The 21,611-nt window shown below is 38.5% G+C and overlaps 2 protein-coding genes across 2 annotated transcripts; both read left to right on the forward strand.

The window, feature by feature from the left end:
• The first annotated feature begins 1,979 nt into the window (after window positions 1–1,979).
• On the forward strand, window positions 1,980–12,431 carry LOC132162249 (putative WRKY transcription factor 53). Its single transcript, XM_088512841.1, has 5 exons — window positions 1,980–2,293; window positions 2,381–2,509; window positions 8,784–9,105; window positions 11,813–11,999; window positions 12,334–12,431. Exons 1-5 carry the CDS (start codon window positions 1,980–1,982, stop codon window positions 12,429–12,431), a joined length of 1,050 nt encoding a protein of 349 aa, XP_088368967.1.
• Window positions 12,432–12,440: 9 nt separating this feature from the next.
• LOC132162312 (disease resistance protein At4g27190-like) lies at window positions 12,441–14,713 on the forward strand. Its single transcript, XM_088512842.1, has 3 exons — window positions 12,441–12,489; window positions 12,637–13,881; window positions 14,066–14,713. Exons 1-3 carry the CDS (start codon window positions 12,441–12,443, stop codon window positions 14,623–14,625), a joined length of 1,854 nt encoding a protein of 617 aa, XP_088368968.1. The 3' UTR covers window positions 14,626–14,713.
• Window positions 14,714–21,611: the final 6,898 nt, after the last annotated feature.

The following is a 21,611-nucleotide window of genomic DNA, read 5'->3' on the forward strand; positions in this document are numbered from 1 at the left end:
GTGGATATTATTTAAAACAAAAACAAAAGGAAACTGTCTCTTATTTCTCTTACTTGGTTTTTAAAAAATAATATGTACCAGATAACACAAGAAGAACACTAGGAAACCACCTAGCTAGCATTTCCCTCTGATAATTACCACATGTGATAATTACCACAATCTTTTTGAAATGTGAAAAGTTGAACATTTTAACCTTTTGTGAGGGGCTGAATTTCTGCAAAATAACCACAACAAACAAGTATGTGGGATTCTCAGATTTTTTTTTTTTTCGTTCTTATTTTATATAGGGCCTTGATATTATAAACAAATCATATTATTTTTTAAAAAACATGTTGACTGTTGAGGACCTCGTGGCCGTTGTGCAGAAGGTCTCAATCTTATAAAAAAAATAATATTATTTTTTAAAAGCATGTTAAAGGCCTCAAGAAAGCATGTTGGGGCCTTAATATTATAAACAAATAATAATATTTTTTTTAAAGCTTGTTAATAACCTCAAGAAAGCATGTTGATGGCCTTTATACAAAATTTTTTTGGCTTTATTAAAAATATTTTGGGCCCTAAAATTTTTTTTTTTTTAGCATTAAAAATCTGGGGCTCTAGGCATCAGCCTAACTCGCCTAGCGGTTGGGCTACCCCTATATATATATATATATATATATATATTAAACTTTAAATTGCGAAAATATCTCTATCAAGTTCCGATGGTGACTTAGTCAAGTCTCACGAGTCCCAACCGAGTTCAAATAGGGTTCCAACGGGGTCTTGGTGGTGTTCCGATGGGGTCTTGACGGATCTCAATTGGGTCTTAACCGAATCTCGGTAGGTCTGGACTAGATCACAATTGGTTTGAGCGAGTCCCAACAACATCCTAACCGAGTCTCATAGGTGGCTTGATCAAGTTTCACTAGATCATAACTGAATCTTGACAAGTCATCAGGTTCCGACCGTCTCACTGACCAAAAGGCACAAAATTAGTTTGTTTGTGATGTTGTTTACCACCCTTGTCCTCATCTCCCTCTCTCTCTCTCTGTCCTACGTGGAAATAGCACCGATTGTAGTAACTGTAACGCGGAGCTAGGTTGAAGATTCTTTGGTCTCCTCGTCACCAAGTTCCAAAACTCTGACTTCTTTTCCATTATATATATATATATATATATATATTTTATGTACCTCTATTGACGACCCACATTGAGAATTACTATACTTACAAACAAGTTGTCCCAAATCTTGGTCCGAATCTTTTTTTATTAAAAAAAAAAAAAAAACTTAACTATAGTTTACTTAACTACTGCCACGTCAATAGGGAACAAGATTCGGGACAACTTATTTGTAAGTGTGCAATTCTCACCCACATTTGCCCTCATCAATTCAAATAGGTTCCAAAGAAGTGGTCAGCGATTGGACTTGCTCACTCTTTGAACCTCTTGGAAGACAGTTCCTATGACCAAAGACCGGTCTCAATGTAGAAAATCCACTCGGCTATTCTTGGTCAAACTTTCTCTTTTTCTTTTTTCTTTTTTCTTTTTCTTTTTCCCCTTTCCAAAATTCCAAATCTGAGTCTTCCTTAAATGCCATACTGTCCCTTCTTCCTCATAACGCTTTCACCTCTCCATACTCGTCCTTCGTAGATTCTTCCTTCCTTGTTCCCACAACCCCAAAGCACTACAAACTGATCACTACTGCATTTCTTCTTCTCTAGTGTTCTGTTTTTGTTTCTTTTAGACAATGGTTTTGGCCTTTTGCGACAAACCCGTTTGCAAAAGCTTTTCATAAATGTCCAAATTTTGCAGTTAAAAAGCACAAGAAAAAAAAAAAAAAAAAAAAAAGAGCCTCTTTTTAGCATCGATTTCCGAAACCCACCTCGTATTTTGGCTAAACTCTATCTGCGTGCCTTTCTAGATTTGTCTTTCCTAACAAAAGCTAGCAGGCTGTATTTTGAGCAAACATTTGTCATCTCCTAGACTTGTTTTTGGGGTTCAATGGAAAACATGGGAGATTGGGAGCAGAAGAATCTTCTACATGAGCTAAAACAAGGGAGGGAGCTAGCAAGGCAGCTCCAAGGCCATCTCAATGTGCCATCTTCATCGCACGAGACCCGCGAATTCTTAGTAACAAAGATCTTGACTTCGTATGAGAAGGCACTCTCAATGCTCCAGTGGAACAGCTCGGTGGGTGATCAGCCGCAGCACACAGGAGGTGCAGTTTTTCGAATGTCCGAATCCCCACCTTCTCTTCCTGGTAGTCCACGGGGCGAAGATTCCGATCCGGAGCACAGAGATGCCTCTCGAAAGAGGTAATTTCAAGTCTACTAAATAGCGTTTGATTTCAACTGCCTAATTGTTAGGTATACATTAATGTTTGAGTTTTTGTGTTTCTGCAGAAAGGCTGTGCCAAGGTGGACACAACAAGTGAGAGTTAGTCCGGGCGTGGGACTTGAAGTGCCTCCTGATGATGGCTGTAGCTGGAGGAAATATGGGCAGAAAGAAATTTTTGGTGCCAAATATCCGAGGTAGGACATAATCCTGCACAAACCTGTTTTGGTTCTTAGCTTTCAAATAAGAGATTTTGAAAACATGCCCTTTTTTTATGCATGGGTTTTGAGTTAGATTATTGATGCAATATGACTATGTGGAAGCGAATCAAACAATCTATGAAGAAGGATAAATAACTCTTAGATCTTGAGTCTATCAAGGATCTGAGAGTTTTTCTCAAAACAATAGAGTCTATCTAGGTTTTAAGGAAAATATGAAGAAAACTCCTCTGAGTAATTCTTATTAAAAGAAAATTGATCAAATAACATAAAACTGTCATTTTCAAGAGGCTATAATTATATATATATAGCCCTAAAACCCTAGTACTAATAAAGAATGAAATTAGGGCTCCCACAACCCTAATCATAGTAAAACAAGTAAACTAAGTCGGTTTAAAACAAATAACGGCGGAAAAATAACATAGGAAGCCCCGAGTGCGCTCGATCGCAGAGTGCGATCGATCGCACTACCAGGGACTTGTGCGCTCGATCCTGCGATCGATCGCAGGTGCAGTCGTAGTTCCAGGGACTGCTGCAATCAATCTTGCGATCGATCGCCGAGACAGAGGCCAACAGGGGTGCTGCGATCGATCGCAGTTCCAGGGGGTACTCTTTTTGCTGCGCGAGTCTGGGATCTTGTCACCATTTTCTGGGGCGTCTTTACATATGTATCCCTTCGGGTCTTCCTCATATACTCCCAGGCATTGTAGTCTACATCATCCTTCCCAGGTTGAATAGAATTCGCCCTCGAATTCGCATCCTCTTTCGACGAATCATCTATAAGGGGCACCAGATGTTTGACGTTGAAGACATCGGAGGTCTTGATATGACTGGGCAACTTCAACTGATATGCATTGGGGTTGATCTTCTTCACAATCTCTACCGGGCCAATCTTGCGAGCCGCTAATTTATTGTACTCACCAATAGGAAATCTATCTTTGGTGAGCACCGCCTATACAAAATCACCTTCTTCAAACTCCACAGCACGTCGCTTCTTGTCCGCATCCGCCTTATACTTTGCTGTAGAATCTTCGAGGTTCTTGATGGTTAACTTGTGGCCCTCTTGTATATGTGCAATAAGGTCCTCCGCCTTGGTATGTATGTGCTTTAAATCAGGGAGAGGTGCTAAATCCAGTGGTGCCCGTGGATTACTCCCATAGATAATGGTGAACGGACTAAGGCCGGTGCTCCGGTTGACGAATCGGTTGTAGGTAAACTCAGCTTGGTACAACTGCTGGTCCCATGACTTGAGGTGTTCTCCCACTAAACTTCTAAGCAACGCCCCCAACGACCGATTAACAACTTTTGTTTGCCCATCCGTTTGTGGATGGTAAGCACTACTAAAATCAAGTCTCGTGTGAGATAACTGCCATAAGCACCGCCAAAAGTGGCTAAGGAATCGCGTGTCGCGGTCGGAGACGATGGACAATGGAAGGCCATGGAGGCGGTATACCTCCCGAAAATATAATTGCACCACGTGCACGGCATCAGCAGTCTTTTTACACGCAATAAAATGAACCATCTTAGAGAATCGATCTACTACCACAAAGATGGAATCATTACCTTTTTGGGTCCGAGGTAAACCCAACACAAAATCCATGCTCACGTTAGTCCATGGGCCCTCCGGAATGGGTAGTGGCATATATAACCCGGCATTTGTAGCCGTTCCTTTTGATACTTGGCACACCCTACAGTAGCGTACCAACTTCTCCACCTCCTTTCTTAAGCTTGGCCAATAAAACTTCTCTGCCACCAGCTGGAACGTTTTGTCCCGCCCCATGTGCCCTTCATTATGGCGCTCTTGAATAATCCGCAACCAAAGACTACCCTCGGGGATGCAAAGCTGAGTGCCCTTGAAGAGGAACCCATTATGCAGCCCAAAATCACTCCGATTACCCAACAACACCTCATCAACAATTGGGCCAAAAAGAGGGTCAGTTGATAAAGAATCCTTTAAAAGGTCAAAACCAATTACCTCATTTGCCATGGTGGTCAAGAGTGTCGACTTCCGGCTAAGGGCGTCGGCCACTTTATTCAAAGCTCCCGACTTGTGTGTAATGGTGAAGGAGAACTGTTGCACATATGCAACCCATTTTGCATGCCGGGAGGAGAGCTTATCTTGACTATTGAGGTGCTTCAACGCCTCATGATCCGAGTACAAGATGAAATCATTGTAGGCAAGGTAGGAACTCCAATGCCTCAAAGATTACACCAAGGCGTAGAACTCCACATCATAGGTACTATAGTTGAGTCTTGAACCACTCAACTTCTCACTAAAAAATGCCACCGGTCTCCCACCTTGACTTAGAACCGCTCCAATACCGGCTTTGGAAGCATCACAATGCAACTCAAAATCCGGAAGGACAAGTAGTGGAGCCGTTGTCAACTTGAGTTTAATTACCTCAAATGCTTCGATAGCCGCCTCACTCCAAGAGAATTTTTCCGCCTTCATACACTCCGTGATAGGTGCCATGATGGTGCTAAAATTATGAATGAAGCGCCTATAAAAGGACACCAACCCATGGAAACTCCTGACCTCGTGTAATGTGGTAGGAATGGGCCAATCCCGAACGGCCGCCACTTTTGCTTCGTCCACCGCCAACCCATCTTTAGACACCACGTAGCCAAGGAAAAGCACCGAATCTGTCATGAATGAGCACTTGGCCGGTGATGCGTAGAACTTCTCTTTCCGGAGCACTTGAAGTACTTCCCTCACATGTAGAAGGTGTGTCTCTCTATTGGGGCTGTAAATGAGTATGTCATCAAAGTATACGACGACAAATCTCCCAATAAAAGGCCGAAAAGCTTGATTTATCACCCGCATGAATGTACTAGGGGCATTGGATAATCCGAACGGCATTACCAACCATTCAAAGAGTCCTTCCCGCGTCTTAAACGCTGTCTTTCACTCATCATTCGGTCGCACCCGAATTTGATGGTATCCACTCCTTAGGTCCAGCTTGGTGAATATCTTTGCCCCACTCAATTGATCTAACAAATCATCCAACCGGGGAATAGGGAACCGATATCTCACGGTGATCTTGTTTATGGCCCTACTATCCACGCACATCCTCCATGAGCCATCTTCTTCGGGGTGAGTAACGCCGGTACCGCACAAGGACTCAAGCTCTCCCGAATGTGTCCTTTGGCTAATAACTCCTTCACTTGTCGCCTCAACTCTTCATGCTCTTTGGGACTCATGCGGTAGTGTGGTCGATTGGGTAGGCTTGATCCCGGCACCAAATCAATTTGGTGTTGTATGTCGCGAAGAGGAGGGAGCTCATCGGGTAACTCAACCGGAAATACATCCGCAAATTCTTCGACTAACCCCTTGGCTTCTTCCGGCACCTTTTCTATCTTCTTGCCTTCTTTACACACTAGTAAGTACCCACAATCTGCTTCGAGCATCTCCTTAACGAACTCATGTCTGGCCAACAATGTTTGACCCGTTCCGGTTGAAGGTTTGGGACATTCACCCGGATCGGGTAGGAGAGTGAGCTTCACATTGTCAACCAAGAAGCTGTATGTGTTCTTCCTTCCATCATGATGCGCATTCTTATCATATTGCCAGGGTCTCCCCAGTAATATATGGCATGCATCCATTGCCACCACGTCACACCACACTTTATCCTTATATCTTTTCCCAATTGAAAAATTCACAAGGCAACGTTTAGACACAATTACCTCATCTCCTTTCTTGAGCCACTCCAAGCGGTATGGTGTAGGGTGTTTCTCCGTTGCAAGGCCCAATTTTCGAACTGCTTCCTCAGCCACGACATTCTCACAACTGCCCCCATCAATAACAAGTTTGCACCCTTTGCCTCCAACCGTACAAATGGTGTGGAAAAGATTATAGCGTTGTCTGTCATCTCCCTCTACCTTCCGGGGTGTATAAGATATCCTTCGCACCATCAATAAAGGAGTGTCATCCCTAGTGGCAAATTCTTCTTCGGCCTCATCAAAGTCATCGAAGTTTGCTGCGAGCTCTTCTCCATCGCCTTGCTCATCGAAGGTTTCTCCCGAATCGACGAGTAGGGCCTTTCCATACTTCTCACCCTTGCGACAATCTGCCATCCGGTGACCCATCTCTCCACAACGAAAACGCTTGGGCCCGGTTGCAGCTCTGGGTCGGCTTGGCTGCCCCATGGGTGTGGGGTTCTTACTTGTGCCGTTCACTTGGGAAAGGGCCTCCCGAGTTGTGAACGGAACTCTTGACCGGTTGTTACTTCCACCGCCACTATGTCCAAATGAGTGGAATGACCCACGTGCCAACGCCTTCTCAATTAGCAATGCCCTTTGATGAGCCTCCGACACCTTGGAGGGGTCAAATAGGTTCAATGTGTCTTGAATTTGTGGCCGCAAACCCCCAATATACCGGGACACTAATTGCTCTTCCGTCTCGGACAAATCAACTCGTGTCAATAATTTGTAGAACTCCTCCATGTATTCATCTACGGACTTCGAACCTTGACTCCAATTTTGCAACCGTTGATACATGGTTCGTAGGTAATTGTGTGGCAAAAAGGCGGGTCGCATCTTCCCCAATAATTGCTCCCAATTGTCTAGTTTTCTCTTGCCCTTACGTGCCCGAGCTTGCTTCAATTGTTGCCACCATGCCGCAGCCCTTCCCCGAAATTTGGTTACGACCAAAGAAACCCGCTAATCTCCCGGTACCTCTTTGAAGTCGAGAATCTCTTCAACTGCCACCACCCAATCCAGAAATTCTTCAGGTTCAAGACCCCCGTGGAATTCTGGAATCTCAAGTTTGAACCCGCTCTCCCATCTATTAGCATAAGCTTGCGCAGGGGGTTGACGGCCCTGCGTTCGGCGCTCCGCAAAAGGGTTTGCAGATCCATACCCGTCGTCGTCTTCGTCTTCCTCCTCCGCCATGCGTGGTGGGGGTCGACGTAAATGCCAGTCATGGAGGCGTGCGTCGGCCAGTTGGGTGGTGAGGTCTTCAATTTGATCCCTCATAGCCGCAATCTGCCCTTTCTCGCGCCTTCTCGGTGTCACCTCATGTTCTTCATGAACTGAATCATCGCGTTCATACACGTCATGCAAGGTTGCAAAGCGGTTGCCCTTCCTTCCTCTTGTGTTTGGAGCCATGGAAAGTGACTGTGCTCTGATACCAACTAATGCAGTATGACTATGTGGAAGCGAATAAAACAATCCAAGAAGAAGGATAAATAACTCTTAGATCTTGAGTCTATCAAGGATCTGAGAGTTCTTCTCAAAACAATAGAGTCTATCTAGGTTTTAAGGAAAATATGAAGAAAACTCCTCTGAATAATTCTTATTGAAAGAAAATTGATCAAATAACATAAAACTATCCTTTTCAAGAGGCTATAATTATCTATATATAGCCCTAAAACCCTAGTACTAATAAAGAACGAAATTAGGGCTCCCGCAACCCTAATCATAATAAAACAAGTAAACTAAGTCGGTTTAAAACAAATAACGGCGGAAAAATAAGATAGGAAGCCCCGAGTGCGCTCGATCGCAGGTAGAGTGCGATCGATCGCACTACCAGGGACTTGTGCGCTCGATCTTGCGATCGATCGCAAGTGCAGTCGCAGTTCCAGGGACTGCTGCAATCAATCTTGCGATCGATCGCCGAGATAGGGGCCAGCAGGGGTGCTGCGATCGATCGCAGTTCTAGGGGGTACTCCTTTTGCTGCGCGAGTCTGGGATCTTGTCACCATTTTCTGGGGCGTCTTCACACATGTATCCCTTCGGGTCTTCCTCATATACTCCCAGGCATTATAGTCTACATCAATTATTCTTAAATATGAATATAAATGCAACTAAATTTCAGCAGCTTTAACTCATGACATGAATATGATATTATCATTAAACTGTCGCTTATTTAGGAAGTTTAAAATAATAAAAAAAAATGAATTTAATCATTTAATTATACCAAATTATTAGCCACCTTCGAAAACCAACAAATCTAACCTACTATTAGACTTGTGCCCAAGTGGTGAGCAACTCTGATATGTCCCTTTAAGCTTCATGTGGTCCTGATCGAACTTTATTGATCTTCATGGGCATTAAAGGAAGTTTTCACACCAAAACAACGTAGAGTGCATATACAATAGCAGAATTGCATGGGAATTGCCTATTCTTTCATGCACCCGTGAATCCTTCTTAACCTATTCCAATGATTTAGGCTCTATACATTGAAATTATGTGTACATCTTCTTTTTCTCCTTAAATCTGCATGCCCTCAACAATTGATTGTTGGAATTTGCAGAGGCTACTATAGGTGCAACCATCGAAATGTCCAAGGCTGTCTAGCTACAAAGCAAGTTCAACGATCCGATGAAGACCCAACTGTCTTTGAAATCACTTACCGAGGAAGGCACACGTGTGCACAAGCCTCCCACATAAATCCTCCCCCAACATCTCCTGAAAAACAGGAACAAAACAACAAGCACCAACCGCCACAAAATCAGCAGCCATCACAAGATGATCAAATTCAAAAGCTCTTGAACTTCCAGACAACCCTCAAAGTAAAAACGGAAAACTTAGACACCCAGGGCCAGGGCGACGTTGCTGTGACCAGCCCTCAGCAGGTACGGTTCTTCTTTCTGCTTTCACATGGGCCACATGGCTCATTTAAAATTTTTGGGAGCTCGGCTAATACTAAAATTTGAGCTCGGCTCGGCTCGCCAAAGAACTCGGCCAAGTACTGACCCAGCCGCTAATGCAGAGTTTAGTGTGTTTTTTTTTTTAAAAAAAAGTTTTTACAAAAAAAAAAAAAAAAAAAAAAAGGAAAAAAGTCGGAACAATTCAATTGGTGGACTAAATTGGATGGTCTCACTTTTTACTCTATTGACATGGAGGAAGCTACGTGGTTGGAAAAAGCCTTTAATTAATTAAGGTGGTGAAAGATCTAAACAACGCTAAGGCCACGAGTGCGAGTAATTTTAAAAGTTTATTTTGTGTTACTGTAATGTCACTCAAAAAGTGAGATAGCTTTTAAAATCACTGTTTGATAAAAATTTAATAATAATCAATCAGAAGTCTAAATGTGATTTTTTTTTTTTTTTTGATAAGTAGAAGTCCAAAAGTGATTTTAAGAGTCATATCATTATTAGAGGAACACATAAAAGTGACACAAGAAGAACTTGTAACAATTCTCCACTAGCCTTGATTTTTTTTCCTTTTTTTTTTTTTTTAGCTTTCTTCCTGTCTTGTTGGGTGATTCTTAAAGAAGATGTCATGAGCTTCTTTCATGATATCCACCAAGGCTGTTTTTTTTTTTTTTTTACATGTTTGGTATTCCAATTTTGTTGTCTGGATTTGGAAACTTAAAATTATTAATCACATAGAAAATGGGGTCTCTATGCATTACATAAGAAAGAGTTTTGTTGAATAAAATAGAGAAAATTACACTTTACCTCTCTAAGTTTCATTCGATTTACAATCTGACATTCGATGATTAACAATTTGCAATGTATCCTAATAAAGTATCAAAAATTTGCAATGTGACTCATCTGTTAATAATTTCTATTTTCTTTTATGGAAATAAATAAAAATACTTAATTGCCTATATATATATATATAAAACCCTCCAAAAAATAGAAAAAAAAAAAAAAAATTGCGGGTGGCTACCTTTGGCCATTTGCATGGCCAAAAGGGGTGGGCGACCACCCCCAAATGGCCAGATTGGGGGTGGCTAATTTTTATTTTATTTTATTTTATTTTGTGATTTTGGTTTATTAACTTGGGAGCATTTTTGGAAATTATTAAAATACATTGCGGCAATTTTGAAAATTTAAGACAAAAAATGTACGTGCTAAGCACGTGAACAATTTTTCATCAAATTGGACGGAAATAGTTAACGGGATGGTTCCATTGCAAAATTTTGATAGTTTGTTGGGTTACATTGTAAATTTTTAAATATTGAAGGTCAAATTGTAAATTGGATGAAACTTTGGGGGGTAAAGTGTAATTTTCCCCGATAAAATAATTATTCCAGGGATCCTTAATGAAGCATAATAAAAAATAACAATTAGTCACACAAGACACCAAAATTTAAGTTGTTCGGCTTAACAAGCTTACATCCACTGGCGGAGACGATCTAAAAGAAAAAAAAAATTCACTAACAAAACGCAGAGTACAAAGAGTAATATAGAAAATGACTCATATCCAAAAGTTCCAATACACCTAGATCTCACTCACACCAAAAGAGAATACTCTTATTTGTTTAAGCACTGAATTGCCAAAACAAGTGAGAAAAATTAATCTTCTTCATGTTGCTCTGGAGATGTATCTGTTTTTCGCTCTTTTCTTCTACCCTACGAAGTTGCTGCCTTGCTGCTTCTCTTGCATGAAAATGACCGAATAATGAGTACTGTAGTAAAATGAAAGTCAAGCCATAAGAATCTTCTTATTGAAGTAAAAAGAAAAAACTTATTTTCCGTCGTAGCGAACCCCACGAAAAAACGAAAAATATTTTTCAAAAATCATTTTAAACCGAAACAAACCGACTAGGGCGCCTAGAAGAAAAGTGAACAAAACTTCACTGAGAAGTAAAACCAAGAGAGAAAATGTGTAGCTAATAAAGCACAACAATGGAGCTCACCCTCTGAATTGTATTTTTCCTTTATATCACTAAACATTGTGGAAGATGAGTTAAATTTGTCGTTTGAGGAAAAGGGATAGTTGTTCACACACCAGACTACTACCTACTTGAGCTAAAGTCGGTGTTGATGCTATCTATCATCAAAATTCAAAAGAACAGAAAACGCGTTCAATAGACAAACTTCCTGACACAATTTTTCCACGAAGTCAGCAATCATCAATGGTTTGTCCCTACTCACACGAGGAAGTTCGTTTTCATGTCAAGTCTTCTCTGAAGTTTCTCTCTAAACATTATTGATGTTTGTTTCACACTCAGCCTTCAGTTTGTATGACAACTTGACGTACGTTGTTGAATTTCCTTCTTTTTTTTTTTTGAATTTCTTTATCTTTTTCTGATTAAATGTTCTCTTGTATATTTTAAGTGTATATTTGGATGTGCCCATTGATTTTTAATGAAATCCTTTTACTGGTCAAAAAGTAATATTTTCCTCTCATTCTTCTCTTAGAATAACTTTATGTGTCTCTGCCAATCCGTAGAGTCTGTTACCTTTTTTCTCATGGTTAGTTACTCCAAAATTGACTTTCATTCAGGCCTCGAAATTGTGGCCGGCATGATACATGCTTAAATTTTTTGTGTGACATTCTTAGATATATCTTTTCAATTTGATACATTCCACCTTTCACATTATGCAGGATACCTTTGATCTGTGTCATTTGTTTCAAGGGGAACAGTTCGATGATAACAAGGACGATAAAATAGAAACCTCTATCTCCTCCTCTCTTATTACTACCATATCCTCTTATGCTGACAATTTGGATCCATTGGATCTTAATGAAGACCCACCGGATCTTGCTAAGGAAGCACAGTTGCAATGTTACGGTATGTATAGACCAATACTTGACTAATAAATCAAACAACATGGGCCCTAATTACCTGATTGTTACCAAAAATCTACAAAATGTTTTAGCAAGAACAACGGTATTTGAGTGAAACGTTTAACATCCAATAAGATTTTCTTTGGAATAATTTTCATGTCAATGACAAAAGAAATAGGAATAAAAGTTAGAAAAGATAAATCTCATATAAAAAATAAACCTCAAATGAAAAAATATCTATTGCTCCGAATTTTTTGGTAGTAGCATTTAATTCTTAGGCTCTAATTTTTCGTAAATTACTAATGATTCACTGATGCTCTTTGCAACTATTTTCACAGTTATTCCACAAAGGTACATGACTTGCCCCCTTTGTTCAAAATTCAACAAAGAAGCCAACATAGGAAATTTAATCCGAGTTAGATTGTCTTGCCACTAGTCAGTAAACATGGACTCATGTTTGGAGGTCCAAACATTAAATGTTAAGCATGATGCAGGTGGTGTGTTATCACTTTAGTGGTAATAAAAATTGGTTTAGACAGATTTATTTGTTGGTATTTAATTTCCACTGCAATGAAATCAAAATCATGTCTGTTTTAAATTATTTAAAGTTTCCTTTTTTTTTTGAATTTTTTATATTGCAGAATTTTTACCGGAACCTTTTGCAGAGGAAGGAATTGAAAAACAAATAACTTCAGAGTCTCAAGGAATGGTGTTTGACGTTGAAACGGTTGAGATGAAGAGTTCTGGTGAAAAAATTGGGGTAGAATTCGAAGCTTCTGGGCAAGATAAGAAGTTTGAAATTGAAGATATTCGGATAGAACGGCCTGAAACTTCAGATATAGACCGTAACACCTTTTCTATTATTCAAGGTGAGGCACATCAATTGTGTCTTATGTTGGGTGGTTTAGGATTAACTGAAATGCCAAAGGAAGAGGATTGGAAGAATGTCAAAGAGATTTACTTGATGCACAATGAGTTATCTAGTTTACCTGAGAATCCAAGGTGCCCCATGCTCTTAGCATTGTTCCTTCAAGGAAACCACAAATTGAGAACGATCCCTCCCTCATTTTTCGATAACATGCCTGCTCTCCAAATCTTGAACTTATCCAGGACTGGCATCAGGTCTTTGCCGGAGTCCATTTTCAGATTAGTCAACCTCAAAAGACTATTTTTAAGTTACTGTCATCGTTTCATGAGGTTGTCGCCCAAAGTTGGAGAGCTCAAGCAGCTTGAGGTTCTTGATCTTGAAGGGACAGATATTATGGATTTACCTAAGGAGATTAAGGAGCTAACTAATCTCACATGCTTGGAAGTTTCATTTTATGCATATCTGAGTAATGTTAGGAGGGCCATGCAATCAGATGTAGTGGTTCCTTGTGGCATAATTTCGGCACTGTCCCACTTAGAGGAGTTAAATATGAGTGTGAATCCAGATGACAAACGATGGAGTGCATGTGTGGAAGCTATTGTTACTGAAGTATGTACCTTGCAGAGTTTGAACACTCTTAAATTCTATTTTCCAAGTGTGGAGCTTATGAGGCTCTTTCTATTGAATAGCCCAATGTGGGTGCATCCATCACTGTCAAATTTCATATTTACTGTTGGCCATCATGTCCAGCGCACTATGTCTCGACTCCCTCGCGATGTTGAATTTGAGTTGGAACGATGGGAGAGATGTTTGAAATACATAAATGGTGAGGTTGTTCCTGAAGAGATTAAAAAGGTACTCCATTATTCAACAGCATTTTTATTGGAACGGCATGCAACTGTTAAGAAGCTATCAGATTTTGGTATTGGAAATATGAAGCACCAAAAATGTTGTGTTGTGGGAGAATGTAATGAGGTTGAAGTTATTATAGATGCAACAGATGCTTACGAAGAAGATAGTGAAGCAAATGCCCACGAAGAAGATGATGAAGCATATGCTCACGTAAGAGATAGCTAGTGAAGCAGATGCTCACGAAGGAGATGGTGAAACAAATGCTCACGAAGGAGATAGTGAAGCAGACAAAGAAGACAGTGAAGCAGATGCTCATGAAGAAGATGATGAAGTAGAGGCTTATAGAGAAGATGGTAGCAGTGGAATTGTATCTAAAACATCTGGTGCTAAAAAAATTGTTCTTGGATCACTTGAATACCTCTACATATATTATATGAAGAATCTAAGGAGGATATGGAAGGGGCCAATACAACCAAAGTGTTTATCTCTTTTGAAGTCCTTGACATTGCGCACATGTCCCAAATTGACCACTATTTTCACAACATGTTTACTTGATAACCTCTGTAATTTAGAAGAGCTTACAGTTGAAGATTGTCCCTCCATTAAAACTTTAGTAAGTTGCAAAATTTCTGCTGAGCCTAAAACCTCTGACTTTCTCCCGAATTTGAAGAGAATTTCGCTTCACTACATGCCTGGACTAATTAGCATCTCTAGTGGTTTACACATTGCATCAAGATTAGAATGTCTGAGTTTCTATAATTGTCCAAATCTTAAGCATTTGTTGATTGAGGAAGTATCCAGTAAAGATTTAAAGAAGATCAAGGGTGAGTGGAATTGGTGGGTAGCACTGAAGTGGAGATGCGGCCGTCCGAGTTACTTGGATGACATTTTTGTTCCAATCAACATATGAGATTGCCGAGTGCTTGAGATTTTCCTTAATTGGAATTAGTCTGTGCTTTGCCCTATGTAGGTCTCATAATTGTAAGTTGATGCATCCTTGGACTGCTTTCTCTCCGCTATGCTCATACTCTTGTGTCAATTATGCCATTGAGTGCTTAGTTCCCAATTGGGTAATACCTTCAGATATTGACTCCGTTGCCTCCTCGATCTGCTCTAATAGAAGACAGAATGTCAAGCGTCACATGCAGTTGGATTTTTCTTTATAATTGCTAGAAAGTTGTGTTTTAGAATATGGAATTGTATGTGTAGGGAAAGAGTTGACAATGTTTTCTTATACTTCTACCTCTATCTTATTTGAGAAATGTTTTTCTAAGGGATAGTTGAGATAGCATTGTGGCAGTGGCAGGCAACAAGGTTTGGGTGTTGAAGGTTGGCAGGCAACAATGTCAGAGTTCTATAAAACTCTGACATGTAATTTCTGAGTTCAAACGAAATGTTGAAGGGGGCTGGGTGTTGAAGGTTGGCACCCGCACCGATTGGATCATGTACGTGTATGGCGCCACCAAGGGCGACTTTGCTGCTGGGACAAGCGCACAGCAGGTAATAAAATTTATTATAATTTTAAAGAAGTATACGTAATTTTAATTATTTTTAAGCATGTTAATAAAACACAATAATAGAGCCCACTAGTAAGGGATTTGTTTAAGACAAAAAAAATTTCCATGCAATGAGGTCGAGGGGGTATTTTGATGATATATTGCTATCTATCATCAAAATTCAAAAGAACAGAAAACGCGTTCAATAGACAAACTTATCCCACACAATTTTCCCCCGAAGTCATCAATCAACAACGGTCTGTCCTTTCACTCACTTATTATTGATTTTTGTTTCACACTCAAAGCACTTCAGTTTGTATGACAACTTGACGTACGTTGTTGATTTTTTTTTTTTTTTTTTGGGAAAATTTTACTTACCCGCTTTTGCAAACACATCTTAAAGTTTAAAATTTCTCATTTTGATCCATCGAACTTTCGTTTTGTTCCAAATACCCCATTCTGTGAAATCCAAATGGAGGGGGTGTAAAATTTCTAAAATACCCTTATTTTTTATTAAAAAATAAATTTTTATTATTAAAAAAAAATAGAACCATCATGTGTCACTTTGTGACCCACTGTGACCCTCCGGTGGGTCACAAAGACTCTTATTTCAAATTTTTATTTATAAATAAGAGTAAATTTGAAATTTAAAAAAAATTTAAGGATATAAAGGTATTTTATTCATTGTACCGTTTGATTTAACTCCAATATCTAATGGTAGGAGGTATTTGGAACGAAACAAAAGTTCAATACACCAAAGTGACTCAAGTGAGAGATTTTAAACTTTGGGGATGTTTGCAAAAGGCGCGTAAGTTCAGGAGAGTAAGTGAAGTTTCCCCTTCTTTTTCTTTTTCTTTTTTATACTTGCGTTGTTGAATTTTAGTTCTCAATGAAATTCACTTGAGAAAAAATTGGTATCAATATTTTACTCATATATATATATATATATATATATTATATCATCTTATAAATCAACCATTAGATTTGTAGACTCCATATAAGTCAATGGTGAACCCCACAAATCTATCTACCGAATGTGTAAGAGAATATGAAAAAAAATATGAATAAATTATTGACATTAATTATTTCTTGATTCACATTGGATTTTATTGGAAACCACTGTTTTCATTTCCCTATGCTGTTTTTTATTTTTTATTTTTGTGTGTGACATTCTTAGATATATCTTTTCAATTTGATACATCACTACAAAAAATAATCCCATTTAGTGATTGAGCCAAGGTGACGTAGAAGCCAAAAAATGTCATTACTGGGGTAGTGACATCCCAATTGTGACGTGTGGTGAAATGACAACAATTCGGATGACTTAAAAAAAAAATAGTGGCATGCGAATTTTTCACATGTCATGCATGTCACCCTAATAGAGGAGACGTGCATATTTCTGCATGTCACCCTAGGAGTGACGTGCGAAAATATGCACGTCACTCCCAATTGGTGACATGCATTTCTAGTGTGACGTGCGACATGCTTTTACACGTCACAAAATAAGGTATTTTTTAAAAAAAATTTCCCCCTTGCTCCCTCTATATTTTTGTTTTATTTAGGGACTTTTTATCCAACTATCCATTATCATATACATTACAACTTCAAATATAAATATATCCAATCACAACTTATATCTACTGCAACTTCAAATATATAAATATATCCATTAAATCAAATGACATACTTAAAAAAATAAATAAACATTTGGAAATGGATCCCATAATCGCATCGAATTTCACCGGCCATCTAATGTCCTAAACAAAGAAATACAAGTGTGATACTAAAGAAATTCAACAGTAATCTACATATATAAAAGCGGTAATCCTACATGATGCCATCAAAACACAAAAAATGACGATACAAGACCGACCGGCAAATGCACTCCTGTAATATGCGCAATCTGCCTGACTTGGATCTCCACAACTTCACTCAACTGTCAACTGCAAATGATAAAGCAATATAGATGTATTAAATTGTAAAAGCTATAAGTTTACTTCCACCCCACATATATGCACCTTCTAAGTTATATAATTACTATATAGGTAGGTAGCTACCTAATGTATGAGGTAAAGGAATCTAAAATGTGTGCAACAATTAATAATTGCTGTAACAAACTCAAGCATACAACAGAATCACTTAAGTACATCATATGAAGAGAAAAGCAGTTATTAAGCAGTTATCAAACAGATACAAGAAAATACAGGAACAGAGGAATAAGTGTCATCTACATAACATTAATAAATATAGAGAAAAAAAATATCATTCACGTAATGCGTACCTTTTTGATGGGGTGAAGCAAAAGATTAGTTCAGCTCCTTCCACTTACAATCAAGGAAAGGTGTCCTATATTCACCCTAGTGGAGATATGCAAGCTGCAAGGAAAAATACTATTTCAGAACTTGGTTCCCTTATGGTCTAAAAAGATGAAACATTATACAAATGTGTAGTAAAATCATATACATATGCTATTGTGGAAACCCAAACACGGCAGGAGATAAACTATTAATGATTAATAACATATGCAAATAGCAAAAGAATAATGTAAACATATAGCATCATTATATTATATGAGTTGATTTATCTCACAAACATACGAATTTCTAACCCATGATTAAATATACTATATCACTACCTTGAAGAATTAAAACCACCAGAAATTCAATTGCTTCACATTCCTAATCTATCTATTACATCTCAATCGCTCAAAGCAGATAATGTCATTGTTATGATCATACAAATAAAATCGTCAAAGAAATGACATAGAGCTAAAATGATCACCTAGAGTTGAAGATTCATCCAATATAACTCTTATTTCAACAAAAAAAATATAAATTTCAATAAAACAACAATTTCAACAACAATGCTTTCCTCGGTTCTTGAAAAGAACCTCAGCAAAAAAACAAAGATCATAATTTTGAAGCATTGTTTAAAAAAAAAAAAAAAAAATCTAAAATTTTTCATGGTCCAGAACTAGCTTTCCCAGCAGCCAAATATAAAATACGGATAATGGTACCTGAGCCGAACATGAAGCTTGTAATTCACTAAATTTCTAGGTGTTTTGATTTTCTTAATTGGCGGCCGAGGCAAAACACAACAACCTGTCCAAATCCAGAGCTAGTACACCAAAACACAACTTCAATTTTTAACTAAGATTTTACTGAAGTCACCAAAAATTAAATATTTGCAAACGTAAATTGGACTAAATATAGCAAAAATCAGAGATTTCTATCCTATTGAACCACTTAGTCAAACACCCAAATCAACAACAAAAACCCAAACTTCCACCTTCTTTCGGCCTCCTCTGTTCTAATAGAAAACAGTGTATCATGTGTCACATGCAGTTGGATTTTTCTTTTATAATTACTAGAAAGTTGTGTTGTAGAATATGGAATTGGATGTGTAGGAAAAGAGTTAGACAATGTTTTCTTATACTTCTACCTCTCTAATTTGAAAAATGTTTTTCTAAGGGATAGTTGAGATAGAATTGTGGCAATGGCAGGCAACAAGGTTAGGTGTTGATGGGGGCTGGCTTTCTTAGTAGAGGATCGAACTCAGATGCATGTAATATATTTTCTTCCTTGGCATAGTATTCTTAATGTTAGACCACCAGGAGTATAATTGGATCATGCAAAAGATTACGTTTCGTTTGGTAAAACGTTTTAGATTGTGTTTTTTGCTTTTTGGTTATGATGTGACATAAAGATGAATGTAATTTTGAATATTCTATAAGTATTTTGTGTTTTGATATGTTTATTAATGCTTGTTTTTTTGCTAAAAAGCAAAAAGTTGTCCTAACGAGTGTTGCCAAACGAGACCTACATCATTTAATGAGCATTTTTGCTGATTTTTTGATATGTTTGTTAATGCTTTTGTTCTTTTGCTAGAAAGCAAAAAGTTGTCAGTATTGAGTGTTGCCAAACAAGACTTCATTTAATGAACATTTTTTTTTCAAATCAGCTTGCAACTTACTCGCAAACACAAAAACTAGGGGAACCCTAAAAGTGATAAGACTTCCACCATTCTTTCACTTGACCCACAAAGCCCTCAAACATCAGCTACATATTTTCAAACTTGAAATACCGAGTTCTTCCCCACAATCTTGCATCAATGAAAAATGATCTGACAAGAGTTGATGATATCTCCTCTAAACTACATCCAAAAACTATTCTTCACAATCAGGAGAAACTAAAAATCTATCAATCCTTCACTAACACTGATCATCACGATTATAAGACAATGTTAATTTGCTGCCCACAAGAGGGATGCTGGTAAGCCCCATTCAAATACAAAATCTAAAAACTCCCTCATAGCTAGGGACACACGGATCTTACTTGATCTCTCACTTAGTCTCCTCCAATGCACCTAGGCTTCTCCCACCAACTCATTAACTCCAACCAATTTGTCCCAAAGCAATCTCCTATCATTATCATTATTAATTAGCTCTATACACCCCCAACAAATTCTCACTCAAAATTATCAATGATGAACCTAAAAGAACACGCATAGAAAATCTCCCCTCACGATCCTTCAACTTATCTATCACGCTTCTATCTCACATTAGCAAAATATCTCCGGAAACCCCTCACCACCCTAGGAAACACTGATCCACGTGTTGACACCCCCACAAGCTCCTTTCCACTTCCTTAGTAACGAACTTTAATTTAGTTTCTTGTAAGCATACAATATCCGCCTTCCAAGAAGTCATTTAATCCTCATTCTTTTATCCTTATTTGTCAACTCTCTTTCACATTCCATTTTGGGTAGGAAAAAAGAATTTTTTATTTTATTGGAAAAAAAAAATTAAATCTCGTGGCACCCCTCAAAGACCACCGTGGCTCTGCCACTGGTTATACATAACTATTTTTCCTAAGTTTAAGGAATTAAGTTACTTTTTATTTAAGTAATTTCACTATCCAATTATATCACAAACAATAGATTCTCTTAACATTTTCTTATATAATTAAAATAATATTTTTTACTTTTACCTTCTTTTTTTTTTTCGTCTAGAAACTCTTTTCTTCTCTCTTTCTCTCTCGTGTCTCCGTCTTCTTTCTCTCTCGTCTGCGTCACTCTGTTCTTTAGGTAGCAGATTCCTTTATATTGGAAGATCACAAAACCCAGTGCATCAGTTCATCCACAATTGACAATTTTTTTTCTTCTTAAAGGACATTAATTTCAAGTGCAAAAGACCCTGGGCAGACCACTTTCACAATCTTAATCAACGAAACCCGGTAAATCAAAGGACCCAGCTCAACATTTCAGAACACCCTAAGCAAACCAATTCAGCATGATAACCAAAATTTCCCTTCAAAAAAAAAGAAGCCCATATTATGATTATAATCGAAAGCCATCCCAAGCAGATCAACCATCAACCCAAAGCAAGAACTCCGCGACTAGAGATCCTCCAGTTGGCATCTGAACTCGACACGAACGACCACGAGTTTGTGGCCGCCGCCTAGTACTCTCCGGCGTCAAAGAAGTAGAAGCAAGGAGAAGAAGAGGTTGCGTGCATAGAGAGCCGTGAGAGGAGAGAGTGTTTTTAGGATTATAATAAGCGTCGGATATATATTAAGATAAGAAACAAAATTCATATTCTTTATTTTTTATTTATTTATTTTTGAAATGAATTCGATCATATTCTTTATTGTGAGCATGCTTTGTTATTTTGAATGGAAGTATTTTGCTCCCAAATCTCTATTACAAAGTTCAAGAGAGAGAAACAAAAATCACTCGATATCTCAAAATGATCAGATCATGTTTAATAAAGAATGGTTTATATAAATGAATAATAAAAAGACAAACCTTTAATAGATCAACGTAATCACCAACACGGATCTTTGCAGATTGGTTTTAGGTTCTGTTATTGACAATTTATGGCGCACTAGGAATGAGATAAAACATTCTGGTCACCCTAGTACTGAGCAGCTCTTGAAGAAGATACTTTGGGAGGTGCAATCCTTTTATCAAGACTCAGCCTTTTAACCTTCTTTACTTGGTTCTTAATCACATTATAGCCGGTTCTCCTCTCTGCTTTTTCATCACCACCACTAATCTTCCTCCTCCTTCGCTGGCTTTTACTCATCATGCCACCTACATTTTCCACATCAGAAGCATCAGATGTTGGGCTTCGCTTGTATATGTTTTCAAGCTGGGCGGCGGCTTCATTGTAATCCACTTCCAAGGTGGTACTCGGAGAAGCTTCATCTGTAATGACAGCTTTTACTCTTCTCAAAGGTTTGCTAGCTTTTCCTAGTCTCTTCCGTCTATCCTTACTGGTTTCTATGGGCAAAGGGATCTGCTCCTGGGGCGCAACCAATGCACTGCTATTGGATTTATCTGCTTTAAAAGCTACTATCAAGGGTCTTTTCAGAGTAGAGCGTTGAGCTGAGAATTTCCC

This window comes from Corylus avellana, chromosome 2, assembly GCF_965113065.1.
Source record: "Corylus avellana chromosome 2, dhCorAvel1.hap1.2, whole genome shotgun sequence".
Taxonomy (NCBI): domain Eukaryota; kingdom Viridiplantae; phylum Streptophyta; class Magnoliopsida; order Fagales; family Betulaceae; genus Corylus; species Corylus avellana.